General features: G+C 37.6%; 2 protein-coding genes across 3 annotated transcripts; one reads left to right on the top strand and one right to left on the bottom strand.

Moving 5' to 3' along the window:
- Positions 1-5,935: 5,935 nt before the first annotated feature.
- On the bottom strand, positions 5,936-10,785 carry LOC148981908 (uncharacterized). Its single transcript, XM_089129211.1, has 2 exons — positions 10,640-10,785; positions 5,936-7,846 (listed from the first exon to the last, which is right to left on the bottom strand). The coding sequence occupies exon 2, from the start codon at positions 7,842-7,844 to the stop codon at positions 6,861-6,863; it is 984 nt and encodes a 327-aa protein (XP_088985337.1). The 5' UTR covers positions 7,845-7,846; positions 10,640-10,785; the 3' UTR covers positions 5,936-6,860.
- Positions 10,786-11,605: 820 nt separating this feature from the next.
- Positions 11,606-15,015, top strand: LOC148981907 (GTPase IMAP family member 7-like). 2 transcript variants are annotated; one of them, XM_089129229.1, is made up of 4 exons: positions 11,606-11,806; positions 13,006-13,046; positions 13,163-13,196; positions 13,304-15,015. In XM_089129229.1, the coding sequence occupies exons 2-4, from the start codon at positions 13,044-13,046 to the stop codon at positions 14,026-14,028; spliced, it is 762 nt and encodes a 253-aa protein (XP_088985355.1). In that variant the 5' UTR covers positions 11,606-11,806; positions 13,006-13,043; the 3' UTR covers positions 14,029-15,015. The 2 variants fall into 2 exon arrangements, with proteins under 2 accessions (XP_088985355.1, XP_088985354.1); XM_089129228.1 differs by having other exon boundaries at positions 11,609-11,806; positions 13,301-15,015.
- Positions 15,016-15,704: the final 689 nt, after the last annotated feature.

Here is a 15,704-nt window from a genome sequence, read left to right as displayed (position 1 = left end):
AATATTCGGTTTTCATGAAGGACCTTATTTCTAAAGGTTATGCTGAGAGAGTGCCAATGGAAGATTTAAGACGCAACGACGGGAAGGTATGGTACATACCCCATCATGGCGTCCATCACCCACGAAAAGGAAAGCTCCGGGTTGTATTTGATTGTGGTGCCACATTTCGAGGGATATCGCTGAATACCCAACTGTTACAGGGTCCAGATCTCACCAGTTCATTGATTGGAGTGATCTCCAGATTCAGGAAGGAAAGAGTTGTGATCACATCAGATATCGAAGCCATGTTTCATCAGGTGAGGGTGCCAAAAGATGATGCAGATATGCTGAGATTTTTTTGGTGGCCTGACGGTGACCTTACTCAAACTCTGGTTGAGTATCGGATGGTCGTGCATCTTTTTGGAGCTACATCATCACCCAGTTGTGCAAATTTTGCCCTCAGAAGGTGTGCTGAAGACAACAAATACTTCAGCAAGGAAGTAATTGAAGCAATCCTGCACTGTTTTTATGTGGATGACTGTCTGTTGTCAGTAAATTCAGAGGAAAAAGCTGTTTCTCTGTATCACGACCTTGTTGCTATTTGCGCGAAAGGAGGTTTTCCACTGTCGAAATGGATGATTAACAATCGAAATGTTTTGGCAAACATTCCAGAGGAATTAAGAGCAAAAAATGTGAAGGACTTGGATTTGGACCAGGATCAACTTCCGGTGGAAAGAGTGCTGGGAGTACAATGGTGCATACAGTCCGATGCCTTCAAGTTTAAGATTGTGTTGCAGCAAAGACCTTTGACCAAAAGAGGGATCCTGGCTACCATGAGTTCTGTCTATGATCCTTTAGGAATTCTGTCTCCTGTGATTTTATATGTAAAAAAGATCTTGCAAGATCTGTGCAGGAAGAAACTAGGCTGGTATGAAATTATTCCTGCTTCAAATGCTCAGGATTGGATCAAGTGGTTGGACGGATTACGTGAATTGGAAAACTTCAAAATTGATAGATGCTTCAAACCAATGGGTTTCGGAGAGGTGAGCACAGCACAATTACACCACTTTTCTGACGCGAGTGAAGATGGTTATGGAGTAGTTTCTTATCTGCTTTTGCATAACGTTGACTCACAATCGTACGTCGCTTTCGTAATGGGGAAAGCTATAGAGTAGCTCCTTTGAAGCCGATAGCACTTCCGTACTTAAATACATCAAAAACGAAGTTTCTAGGTACAAAACTTTTGTTGCCAACAGAGTTTCAGAAATCCTTAAGGTGTCTCGATCATCACAATGGCGGTATGTGAACACTGCGGTTAATCCAGCAGATATAGCTTCTAGAGGGTTGAGTGTGAAATCATTCTTGAAGAACAAGAATTGGGTGTTTGGACCTCAGTTCCTTCTTTTGCCTGAACAGGAATGGCCAGTTAATCCGATTGACCTGGGGGGATGTTCACCAGATGATCCAGATATAAAAACAACTGTTACAGTCAATGCTGTACAAATAGAAGAGAATGTGGATGTTACAACATACTTCATCCAGTATTTCTCTTCTTGGACTCTTTTGAAGCAGTCAGTGGCTTGGATCCTCAGATTCAGGCAATTACTCTTCAATCTAAGTCAGAAGAGGAAATCACTGCGTATGTCTTTAAAGGGTTAGTTCGCCCATTTAAGACATGAAGTTTTATGCAATCCTTACCAGCACTATAGTGCATACACACTGACCCTCTCTGTTGTGACCCCCCTGGTCAGAGTTCTGACCGCTGGAAGTTTTTCAATGAAGTACTATTTTCTTCTTCTTCTATTTTCCCCGGCTATTTTCCAGGGCCACAAAACTGTGCGTTTTTACGTGAAAAAATGATTTGCGTTTCAATGCTTGATTAATTTACCACACAAAAAACACGCCGGGCAAAATTCATACCTCAGTTTTAATGCAGCACTATTTTCGATCCATTTCTATCAATCCGCGCTGCCGCAACGTCAACAGTGCGCACGTTACGATCAGCTGTTCCATAGTTTTTACACAATCGATTGACAACTAGGTAAAAAGTATTAAATTAACAATAGTGCGAACTTGTAAATTCCCAGGCTGTGACCACAAGGATGTTCGAGGATCAAAGTTCAGATTCCATCGTTTTCCTGTTTCCTATATGAGACAGCTTTGGCTGGTTGCCATGGGAGCTAAAATATCCATAATAAAGGATTTTCTTGTGTGTGCTCACTTCAGCGAAGACGATTACATCCCCAACCAAGGAGGAAAAGGGAAAAAAAATATTTTAAAGAGTTTTGCTGTTTGCTACCAGTACCACGGGTAAGCTCACTTTATGATCCCATGTCTAAACTATACGGTAAACAAGCTGATGAGACATTTGGTGTCAAGACAGTAATAAAATTATTAATTTATTAATAATTGTATTACTGTCCACTCAGTATAATAATAATAATAATGCAGTCAGATAGACTAGGCCTATTATATAGCCAACTAGTCAAGACAACGTTAAATTCTTAAATAAAAAAACTACAAAGCAACATGAGCGATCACACTTACTCAGCCGACATCTGACCGTCAAGTCCAGCTGGTTTGGGTCGCTTTTTCCAATTCAGTTTAGGTTCGAAGAAGAACGTCTCCAGGACACCTGCATTTAGCATTGCAGGGAAAATGTCATTGGATGTAGCTAATGCAGACAGCTGGCCTCCTCGTCAATCGATAGGTTAGTTCGGCATTGGTATACTCCGGTTCATAAGGTATCCCTTTGTCGTTGTGCTAAAATTACTTTCATCATCTGATCCATCTGACATTGTGCTAAAATTCGTTTCATCATCCTAAGTTTCGCAGTCAGACATGTTGTCAGCGAGTCGCGCGCTATCAACAGCTGATCGTAACGTGCTCACTGTTGACGTTGCGGCAGCGCGGATTGATAGAAATGGATAGAAAATAGTGCCGCATTAAAACTGAGGTATGAATTTTGCCCGGCGTGTTTTTTGTGTGGTAAATTAATCAAGCTTTGAAACGCAAATCATTTTTTCACGTAAAAACGCACAGTTTTGTGGCCCCGGAAAATAGCCGGGAGTACTTCATTGAAAAACTTCCAGCGGTCAGAACTCTGACCAGGGGGGTCACAACAGAGAGGGTCAGTGTGTATACACTATAGTGTTGGTAAGGATTGCATACAACTTCATGTCTTAAATGGGCGAACTAACCCTTTAACACAATCTTGCATTGACAAAACCCAACAAACTCAACATATGCAAGAGGAAATGGAGAAAATCAAGGCACAATGTTGCAAAAATGATCTTTCTGTGGTTGAGCTAAAGAAAGCTGAATTAGAGGTAATTCGTTACTGCCAAAGAAAAAGATACTCTTTTTCTCAAATCTCAAGCTTGCAAAAGGGAGAAAATGTGAAAAAGAACAGTCACATTTATAAGCTCAATTCTATCCTAGAAGATGGTGTTATAAGAGTCGGCGGACGTTTGAGTAGGGCAGTTATGCCTGAAGAGACGAAACATCCCGCTATACTTGCTAAGGATTTTCACATCTCAAACATCATTCTTAAACATATACATCAAGAGGTGGGTCATGGTGGTCGAAACTATATGCTATCAAGGTTGCATCAGAGATATTGGATACCCGGCGCCAGTGTAGCCATAAGGAAGATATTGTCCAAGTGTGTGATCTGCAAGCGTTTGCAAGCAGCCCCAGGGCATCAACAGATGGCAAACCTACCTCTGAATAGAGTTTCTCCAGATAAACCTCCATTTACATACGTCGGAGTCGACTGTTTTGGACCCTTTGAAATTAAAATCAGAAGAAGTATGGTGAAGAGATACGGAGTTATCTTCACATGTCTAGCCATTCGTGCTATTCACATTGAAGTGGTGCAGTCATTGGATACTGATTCCTTTATTAATGCACTGCGACGATTTATCGCACGACGTGGACAAGTCTTGGAAATGCAATCTGACAATGGTACAAATTTTCGTGGAGCGAAATGTGAGTTAAGGCAAGCTATTGAACGTTGGAACCAATCTCGGATCAACAACATGCTTCTGCAGAAGGGAATAAAGTGGATTTTTAATCCCCCCACTGGTTCACATCACAGAGGCATATGGGAAAGAATGATTAGGTCTGTAAGAAAAGTACTCAATGCCACCTTAAGAACACAAAACCTTGATGAAGAAGGTCTTCATACAGTTCTATGTGAAGTTGAAGCAATTATTAATGGACGTCCCATTACTAAGGAATCTACTGATGCCAATGATTTGGAAGCACTGACACCCAATCATTTGCTGCTGTTAAAGACTACCCCATCATTGCCACCAGGAGTTTTTCAAAAGGAGGATCTATATGCTCGGCGTCGATGGAAACGGGCACAATAAATATCAGATCTGTTCTGGAAACGATGGACAAAGGAATACTTGCCTCAACTGCAAGAGCGACAAAAATGGTCAGCTCCATCTCGTAACTTCGTTCCAGGTGATATCGTGCTTTTGGTTGATGACTCAGCACCACGTAATTCATGGATAACTGGAAAAGTGATTCAGGCGTTTCCAGATAACCAAGGCTTTGTTCGTCAAGTGAGACTTAAGACCAAGACAAACTGTTTGATCAGACCAGTGACCAAAATCTGCCTTCTGCAAGAGGTGGATATGTGACATTTTTCCTTGAAAGGGAATTGACTTTTTAACACAGACATGGACTTATCACCCTTAATCACATTGACACACTACATACTTCTCACTTCACATCGATGGTGAATTCACCTGGTGTTGATACTGTGTTATGAGCTTTACAAGAACTCGGTACTGAATAATTGATGTGCAAACATTTATGATTGTTGTAATTTAAAAAAAAATGTGTATTGTCAGATCTTGTATTTATAAATGTCTCCTATGTATATTTAAAATAATTATCGATTTATAATAATTAGGGGCTGGTATGTAGGAGCCATTTAATGGGAAAGTCATGTGACCAAATGATAATGGGCGTGTCGTTTATTACGTGTGGTTAAAACACCTGTTGTTTGTGTGTGTTAATATGGAAGAATGGGGGTGAGTGCTGGAGCACAAATCTTTGTTGAGCGTGTAAAGCGTGCAAGCCTGTAAAAATAAAACATCATGCAAGCTGTACAAAGAAATGCGTCACAGAAGTTATTCCAGTCACTCAGTTCCTTAGCGGTCTTTGGTTCGTTTGTATGAGCCGGTACACTATAATTGAACTTAATTTTATTTTTTTCCCCTGTAATACTTTTTGCCAAGTACAAATAATGCATTATAATATATGCTTGGAAAATAAAGCTCTGTAAATTTCTGTAAGAGAAATTAATTATAATGCTGAGTATCATTGTTGCTTTTTTTTAATGATTCATGTTTTTGTTGTAATGAGAAAATTAAGTGAAAAAAATTTAATGAGATTTTGATGAAGAAAATGTCATTTTTAAAGTGAAACATCAACCATGCACAACAATGTTTATGAGAATGTTAATTTACTGGAAGATGATGTCATCCAGGAGCTCTTGTTCTTCTAGGGGTTTTACAATCATCTGTTTTTATTTTATAAGTTAGTCTGTACCCAAGTTGCTCTTATTAAATGGCAAATTATGGCAACGTCTGCTTAAACCAAAGAAATTATATTAAAAATGAATAAAGAATAATAAAAAAAAGTGTTAATGAAGAATACTGTTTTCCATCTTCAAATTTTGTCACTGTTTGTATTAGTCAAATATTTTTAATTTTCTAAAGTTATACATCCCTTCTGGTGAAGATCCAGGAGGTTTAAGCCCATCTAGAACACCCATCCAAGCTTTTCAGCTGAAAATAAGTCATAAAATTACACTTATCAATAATTTCAAGGTAGCATTTGAAAAAAGGATTTAGCGATGCTCAGATTACATAAAGCAGCACTTCTGTTAAAAAAAGATGCATTTAATAAAGTATGGTAAAATAGAAACAAACATATAATTTGATTTGATTTATTCAACAATACTCTTAAACAAATACAATCATGCCAAAGGCAATTCATACACATTTCAAGGCTAATTGTCGAGGATAAAATACACAAAAAAGCCTCAGGCTTATTTCCATTGTGGTCCTCATAAAATGGACGACCGCTACCAGTGGGAATAAAATCAAAAACGAACATCTCACACCATAATAAATTCATATAGGATCTTAATAGCTTGTTTTCACGTGACGTCACGCCACTGCGTTGCCATGGCGCGAAACACAGATGGGGGGCAGGAAGTGATTTCTATATTTAGGAAGCATTATAACACACTCAAAATTGCCTGTGTGTGTGTGCAGTGATCACTTCATCAAATGTGAGTTAATACATTATTTATGTGGCTTATAATTACATTATTAAGGTGTTTAAATACACTTATGTGGCTGTTTGTGTAACGTACCAGTTTCTGAACTTTGTAAAGTCAAAGTATGTCTGTAAGACGAGTTAGTTGCTGATATCTACAGCCTCGATGGCAGGCAAATCTCTCAATTCAGTTGAAAATTGGTCCTCTTCATAACGTAAGGATCACATCCTACATATGTTTCGATTTTCTGTTTATATATTTCTCTTGTAATCGCGTCTAAAGTAGTACAGTACAGATTTTCCTCCATCTCGTCCATTGCGCTCTTCACTCCTTGCCCTCCATCTCCGTTCCGCGCGTCAACACAATCACGTGACTGCAAACCACCTATTGGAAAGCCATTTTTTAACTTCTCTTGTAAAGGGCCACGCCTCTTGTATTTGTTTTAAATAATCTGGCAATTCATTCCAGGCAACTGCTCTCGAGTACGGAAGTCTCCATGTGCACATTGTGAACAGTTTAACATTTATAATACGAGGGACATGAAATATTAAAGTGCAGCCATACTGAGAATGATTCATCATAAATATGCGCACTGGTTCATGATTGTGGTGTAAGCCACAACAGCGCCCTCTATTCCTCCTAATAATACTGCTGATGAACCCACTGGACCCAATAAACACACACTGATCCCTCCAGCAGCAAAACCGCTCAGGACTCCCAGCAGTTTCACAGTTTTATGATGTTGTTTTGTATATTTCCCAATCCTCCGACACCGGTTTCTCCAAATCTTTGCCCAGATGAATCCTGACGCAGCTCCTGACACTGCTGATAAGACTCCTCTGACACAACCATACAAAAATGAGCTAAGATCCCAAGAACCGTCCTTCTCCATATTAACACAACCTACTATTAACACGATGACAACACTGACAACACACAGATATTTAAGCTTCAGATGTACTTTGTGTGACTGAGCCTCAAACATCTGTAAAGTGTAGCATCTGTCCTGATTTTCAGACACCAGTCGTTGGATCTTCATCAGGAGTTCATGGACCTGATCTCTGTCGTTCAGATCTTTGTTGTTCAGCAGGTGAAATCTTCCTCCACACTCCTTTATTAGTTTGGACAGCTCGGTGTTTCTTCTTATTAGTTGATCAAGAGATTTATTTTCAAGCTCGTCTCCGTGTGTGAAGAGGACTAATGTGTGTTTCATGGCCTTCTCTCCAAACATCTGCTTGAATAGGACCAGGACGTCAGCATCTTGCTGAGTGAAAGTGTGTAAAGGCAGAACCAGAAGGATCGCATGAACTCCTGAAGAGCACATGTTCAGTCCTCTCTTTATCTCCATACTCAGATCAATGTCAGATGAGTTAAAGAAGTTTGGGGTGTCCATCACTGTAACTCTTGTGTTGGACACTACAGCCGTGTGTGTTTGGCATCTGTCAGTGATGGAGGTCAGGCTTCGGCCGGACTGAAACACTTTTAGACCCACGATAGTGTTTCCAGAAGCGCTCACTCCTGAACCGGTTTTACCCGTCAGCAGAATCTGAAGATGCTCCATCACTGAAACACACAAGAAATATTATATCACAGATAGATGTCAGCTAAACATCGTTTCTCTTTTCTTCAGTGATTCTGCTTGTTATCATCAGGAGTCTTCAATAATCAAACAATCATCACTCAATTATTCACTTAATTATTAACCAAAATCCTGCGTAGGTGTTACTTTTACACATTTGACAGTGATATAAAGAAACGGTGTGATAGTCTGCTGTTTTTGTCAGTTGAACGTTTTAATTTAAAATGTTTGCTATTTTAACTAATACAAGTTTAAATGTTTTGCCACTTGCTTGAGCAACTTAAAATGAAAAGTGTAGCCTAGCCTAACTGTATAGACCCCTTTTACGCCGACGTCACAGTTACGTCACGGCGCTAGCTGGAGGCAAAACAAAGTGAAAACTGGAGGCGGCCAATACAAACAAGCACAGATTCGGCTATAATAAGGATCTTAGATTAATTGTTACTGTTATTAAATGTCATCTTGTTTTGTTGTTTAGTGCACGAATTTATGAAAAATTAATCTATAAGGTAGGTGTAGAAGTCAGGCCACTCAACCGAGGTAACGTACGTTAATCCTGTCAGATCGTCCATGCATTGAGTGGGTGTTGGGGGCTACGGGTCGGCCAATCTGGTTCCGTCCCTTAAAAATAACTTTTGGAAATAACAACCCAGACAGCAAACTGACATTGAATCAACGTGGAAACGACGTCTCTCATGACATTGAAACAACGTTGATTTGCTCATCGAATTAACGTTGAACCAACGTCAGACGCGGCATTCTTCAAAGCTAAATGAAAATCGAAAATTGGTTTGCTTTCATAACGTTGAAACAACGCGTTGATTTCAAGTTGATTTTCCGTTAGTTTTGAAAGAATGACGCGTCTGACGTTGGTTCAACGTTAATTCGATGAGCAAAACAATGTCAGATCAACGTTGTTTCGATGTCATATTTCCACGTTGATTCAATGTCAGTTTGCTATCTGGGAATCGCGGTCCTGGACACTGAATGACCTTACACATTAAGATGAAATCGGATTTTCTCCAGTCATTGTTAAAAAAAACAAGCTAGTTGCTAACTAGCGTTAGTGAAGCGGCCGAGGGATCATTCTGCCTCCACCTAAGCTCCGCCCACATAAAAACGTCACCATGTTTACTAACTGTAAAAGGGTACGAAGACCCATTACAATACTGGCACAACTTTTTTTAAAAATAAAAGTTGCTAATAACAACTTTTTGAAATAAAAATAGTGAATAAATGTGTATCTACAGCTAGGGGTGTGCGATATGACGATTTTTAATCGTGGACGATTAAAATGTCTCCACGATCTGCTTTTGAAGAAATATCGTAGTATCGTGTTACAGTGCGTCCTATCAGTTCAGTTCTGGCGCCCCGTCTCAAACTGTACAACGCGACGTAGCCTACACATCACACGTTAATGAATAGGTATGGGACACTGCAATTCACAAAAGTTCGTTATTTGCATAAGCCTTGCCGGTTAAACATTTAATTCACGCGCTGATGCGCTGTTCTAACGTGCGCTTTCCTGAGCGCATATACCCCCGACAATCACATGCAGGCACTAGAAGCCTGTCAAACAGTTATCTTTCGAGTCTTATTATGCTAATACTGTTAAATACACACAATGTGTACATAAACAGGCTATGTCTAAAGTGAAAGCAAACATTTGAGAGAATATCTGGTGTAATATGCGTCTATATTAAACAGGTCGCGTGCTGGTCTAAAAGCGACAGGAATAAATAGTACTGCCGCATGTCCTTAAAGGGATAGTTCACAAAAAAAAAAAAAAAAATCTGTCATTATTTACTCATTCTAATGTTGTTACAAACCTTTATTAATTTCTTTCTTGTGCTGAACACAAAAGACGATTTTTTTTAATGTGGGTAATCAAACAGTTGCTGGTCCCCATTAACTTACAGGAGAGAACCTATAAAAAACTATAGGGGGACCAGCAACTGTTCGGTTACCCACATTATTCAAAATAACTTTTATTTTCAACAGAAGAAAGAAACTTATTCAGGTTTAAAACATCTTGAGAGAGTAAATTAAGACCATTTTCATTTTGAGGGAACTATCTCTTTAGTAAAAAAAAAAAAAAAACACAAGGAAAAAATCACTCACTGACTGAGAACTTTAATTGTAGCTTTAATCAATTCATTCAGTGAAGTCTCTGTAGTGTTTTAATTTCATATTTGTTTAATTTAATTACTTTCTTCAATGCTACTGCTAAATACACCTAGTGCATCTGAAAAATAAAGCACTATTTATTTAATTTGAATATTAATTTGTGTAATGTTTATCTTGTCTTATTTTTTTAATAACAAAGAAAATAATGACAAAGATTTTTATCTTCGCCACTGGCCTAAATGTATGCCTTTGATACCTAAGGCTTTGTTTTTAACATAAGGACATTAGTTTGGCTGTAATGAACAGCCACTTGCAAAATATTAAAACCAACTTGAAAAAGAATCGTGATAAAAAATCGTGATCGTGATTTTCCTAAAAAAATCGTGATATGATATTTTTTCCATATCGCCCACCCCTATCTACAGCTGATGAGTTGCAAACTGCAAACGAAGTGTGTGCGTGCGTGCGTGCGTGCGTGCGTGCGTGCGTGCGTGTGTGTGTGTGTGTGTGTGTGTGTGTGTGTGTGTGTGTGTGTGTGAAACAGGCGCACGTTCAGCATAAGCTCGTCGAGTATATCCGAGGCGTTAAAAAACAAATACTGATCAAGTATAATTTATACGAGTTCTTAGGACACAGAGGAGTCGCCTTACCGTTAGTTGTTCTGTCTCGGTTGCTGTTTAAACAGGTGAATATCTGTAGATAATCTTGCTGAGGTTTCTGTGATCACATTCAGAGCACGGAGAGAAATGCTGTAAAATGGTTCTCTGAGGATTCATCAAAATGGCGGTTCTGTTCTTTCACTTTCGATTGACCAGCCCACTGAACTCTTCTTCAAGTGACTTTCAAGACTTTCTTTTTACTTTCAAGCCTTCGATTTTTACGACCAGGGTCTGAGATTCAGATTTTCATGATTCAAAAAAAAAAAAAAAAAAAAAAAATCATGATTTATGTGTAGCCACCTATTAGGCTAATTCATGTTATGAAACCAAAACTGTAAAATAAGACGTGATAACATTCAGGAATGTTGTTGACTCTCTCTTTCTACGAGAGAGAGAGAGAGAGAGAGAGAGCGAGCGAGAGAGAGCGACATCTGCTGGACAAACGTGTGTAAAGTGACAGAGGGATGAAACAAAGATGATGTGTTGTTGTTTTGCCTGAGCTAATAGTGAAGGACCAGATCATGAGTTTAATAATCTTTCACTGTCCAGAGCTTCAACCAACAATCGTTTCACACTTTCACACAAGTACACTACATTTGTACTTTAGTTTAGGATACTGTTTAGTCAAACATAACTTTGTGTCCTCATCACTACATATTCATGTTTATTCATGTTTATTCTATTTCAAGTGGATATTGTGGCATATCATGTCTTCATAAATCTACATCAGCATAGAATGACTAAATCTTCAGGGAATACACTCTGAGCCATCACTTTTACTGCCAATCATTTACAGAAAGTTTCACAATATACAAAACTGATGATATCTATTACATCTTCTTTGATGTAATTGATAAGTGAAATAATTGTCCCCTAAAAATCTAATTAAATATCAGTATATTTTCAAGCAGACTTAATATATATAAAGGTAAATATCAAGTCATCATTAATAATCATGTAAGAATGACTGTTCTGTGTTATTTCACAGAATATAGCATAACATCTGCGGTTTCATCTCAGACTCAGTAAATTTCCATTGAGCTTGTTCCTCTTCTAGTGGGTGGAGCCGATCACATCTGAAGAGTTTATAAATCTGTGCTGAGTCAAAAACTCAAACTAAACTACACACAGTTCAAGCCTCTGAAGATCAGCATTGCAGTGAGTATTTGTACATCCTTAATAGCAGATTTAACGTGACTGTTCGTCATCATTGTATTCTTTTAGTCAGTGTGTTATAAAACAGTGTGATATTTGTGTTAATGTTGAAGTTTAACTGAACATAGTGGATCTGAATGGGGGATTTCATGTCATTATGAAACTGAAACAGGTTTTTAGGCAGAAGAAGTTTTTCTCAGTTATACTGGAACAAAAGATGAACCCAGAGAAGAAGCTGACTACATCTACTTTGTACTTTTCCTAATTGAATATTATGCTCATCACCATTGTCGAGATGCATTGATTGAATTATGGGGTTATGGCGATCAGTGTTTGCTTTAGTTGGACTCTTGACCCTTATGTTACTAACTTTAGATTTTGTTTGGCTGTTGTATATGAGTTAAAACTGACATATGAACCAAAAAAAAACAATCTAATGGTATAGGTTATATTATGACAATCATCATTTGAACTTTATGTTTGTGATTTGTGCTGTTGGTTACAGTATAACTGTGATTCTGCATAAATATTCAGAATTTTAGATATAATATAAAGGATTTCTTAAGTTTTTTCTTAAATCTATTGTTTAGGTACACACAGACCTCAAGATTCAGTCAATGCATCTCAACAATGGTGAAATGAGAATATGTTTTTCTCAGTTATACTGGAACAAAAGATGAACCCAGAGAAGAAGCAGACTGCAGTTTAGTGCTCTAAATCTGTGGACAGGGTTTTATTAGCACTTCATTTTCACCAAAGTCATCCCTTTTTAACAGCTTAAAGCTTGCAAACATTTCAGTACCAGATTTTTGGCATGTAAAATAATATTCAGATAAAATCACGCATGATAAAATCACACAGATCAGGAAATCCAACCGCACAAAAACAGGAAGTCAGAAGCTGCAGCTGCAACTCGCAGACTCAAAACTCAAAATCAACACAACATCAAAGTGTGTGATTTATTTCTAGTATTGAGAGAAATCAAGGTTCATTAAGCTTTAGTCTAAAAATGACTCATTTCTTCACAACAGAGAGAGAGAGAGAGAGAGAGAGAGAGAGGACAAACATATGTTAAGCGACAGAGGGTTTAGACGAAGAAAATGTGTCGTTGTTTTATTAGGACTTAATTTTCACCAAAGTTATCCCTTTTTAGCTTCAATCTAGGAGGTTTAAATGTGCTTTCTATATTTTATATGTTTCAGGTCTCGCAGCTCAACTACGAACAGAACAAAAGCAGACAATGGTATTAAAACAATAATTCAGACATTTTTCACCTAAAATCATTGACGCATCCGCTCATTTTATGTTTTTTTATGATTCTAATACGTTATTATGAATGTGTTTGATAATCTCACACAGGCTGAAAATGTGCGTCACAGGAGGAATAATGCAGGTAAACCTTGTTTTGACCACACACACACACACACACACACACACACACACACACACACACACATATATAATATGCAGAATGATGAACATTTCCTCTCTTCCTAGTAGTGCCACGGCCGAACAATGGCAATATAAATATCGTCCTCCTGGGGAAAACCGGAGTCGGGAAAAGCTCCTCGGGAAACACTATCCTGGGAGAGAACAGATTCCCATGTGGAAGAAGTCTGTCTGCTGTTACGGGTAGATCTAGTGTTGAGAGTGCAGAGATTAATGGCAGATCTGTGTCGGTCATCGACACTCCGGGGTTTTTCTGTACTAATCTTCCACCAGATCAGCTCTCCAGGGAGTTTGCGAGGAGTGTGTTTCTCTCCGCTCCAGGAGTTCATGCGTTTTTATTTGTTGTGCCGTTCGGCAGATTCACAGAACAGGAGGAAGAGATACTGACTAAAGTGCAGAAGGTTTATGGTAAAGATGTGCTGAAACATGTTATCATCCTCTTCACATACGGGGATGAGTGTGTGCGGGAGAGAATGCAGGGAGAGATTGATGGGAATGCACTAGTCAAAAGAGTCGTAGAGAAATGTCATGATTATCATGTGATCAACAACAGAGATCTGAATGACAGAGGTCAGGTCAATGACCTACTGAAGAAGATTGACACCATGATAGGCAAGAATCAAGGATACTACAGTGATAAGATGTATGAATGCGCACAGAAGAGCAAATGGGAACAATTCTGGGAAATGGTTATGGACTTTTGTAATGCGGTAATTGCCTATTTCCGGAACCCAAGTAAAGGTTTTAATTATGCACTCTTAAAAGGGGTGTGTTAAAAACAACACAACCTGTGTTATATCTTAACACACCTGTGTGTGTAGTTAAGGACAACACATTTTGTGTTACTTTTAACTCAACCAGTGTGTTATTGTTCTTAACACAAGGAGTGTGTTAAAATATTGAACACACTAATGTGTCGTAAATCACACAATTTGTGTCATATGTGCTATTTTTGACCAGTTAAAATGAACGCAAAACAATTTTTTTTTAAAATAAAAATACTTTATTAACAAAGTCAACATTCACATGTAAAATGATGTTGAAAATAACACAACCTGTAAAAAGAGATGTTAAAAATGACACATGTTGTGTAGATTTTAACACATGTAGTGTGTGTGCTTAGGGACAACACATTTTGTGTAGATTTTAACACGTTTTGTAGAAGAACTTTGCCACCTTAAAGAACTAATACATCATTTTCTTTGCTTTTGCTTTACTTTTATGAAACCTGATTAAATAAAACCTAAATGTGGGTAAGAGCCTGCTCTTTAATGAGGGAAAATTGTGTATCGGAACAAAATTAAAAATGAATTAATTGATTACTAAAGTTCTTACTTTCAGTTCTCTGTTTGTGAACTGAAAGGTTCATTATATATTATTTACACTGTACTTTCATGTGTTTGAAAAGATGGCTATTAAATGCAAAATCAGATCATATTGTGTCCTCAAACGGGCATGCAAGATGTACTACTTTATCTTTACTATTTATTCATTAAAAAGAGTCTTATGTAAATAAATCCTCTCTGAATATAATATAAAATACTTTAGTCCTTTCATATCAACAGGTACCTATATTCATATACATTATCAACAGTTCAAGTTTTGTCTGTTTGCTTTTCTGTCTAAATGTTAGATGATTTTCTGCTCTGTTATTATAATGTTGTGCTGTCATTTTACGCTTAGTAGTACACTGGACTTTTTACTCAAAGATTAATGTTTGTAATGTTTTGCACTGACATCTATATAATAAACTATCACAAGGCCTCATTGTCATGTTACTTATTTATATAGAACATAAATGTTACTTATTATTTATATAGTTATTATTTGCATATTTAAATGAATTGGTTAATTAAATGAAAGAAAGGGACAGCAAGTGTTCGGTTTGTTAGTAAATTATTAATATTATTATTATAAATTAGTAGAACTAGTTTCATAAGCAAGCTTTATGGATTTGACATGCTGGTATCTCCAAATAAATGGGCTATATTGGAATAATAGAAGTATTCAATTAAAAAATGTATCTTTCTTCTACAAAAGCTGGTGTGAAAATGATATTGTATTAGACAACTTTTAAATGTGAATGGCAATTTTTTGACTGGACAAACTAAACGGGAACACGCATGAACTTATGAAAGGTAACGAGGTCTATTGATCAGGTCAATAAAGTGACAAATGTTCAGGAACACAGGAACATTGTTAAATAAAATTTAATAACATCTTGTAACAATCCATCCGTCGGTCTGTGTCAGTTTGTCTGGTAATTATGGTAACAGGGTTGCAAGTAACAGGGTTGCAAATTAATGCATAAAATGAATAAAAGCTAGCTATTTAGCTAGCTCTTACTGACATTTTTAGGACAAACTTACTTATGTAAAAAGAAGAAGAAAACCTTTAAATTAATTTGTCTTATTCTGATAATAAGAGTAACAGGGTTGCATTGGTTAGAGTG

The sequence above is a fragment of the Pimephales promelas genome, chromosome 3 (genome assembly GCF_988280905.1).
Source record: "Pimephales promelas chromosome 3, fPimPro1.hap1.1, whole genome shotgun sequence".
Lineage (NCBI taxonomy): Eukaryota > Metazoa > Chordata > Actinopteri > Cypriniformes > Leuciscidae > Pimephales > Pimephales promelas.
The sequence above is the reverse complement of the archived record's forward strand: the minus strand, read 5'-3'. Positions and strand labels throughout refer to the sequence as shown.

Coding starts and splice junctions, on each gene's coding strand:
- LOC148981908 (XM_089129211.1), bottom strand. CDS start 7,844: ATGGAGCATCTTCAGATTCTGCTGACGGGTAAAACCGGTTCAGGAGTG.
- LOC148981907 (XM_089129228.1), top strand. Junction 13,197..13,300: donor TCACAGGAGGAATAATGCAG/GTAAACCTTGTT, acceptor CTCTCTTCCTAG/TAGTGCCACGGCCGAACAAT.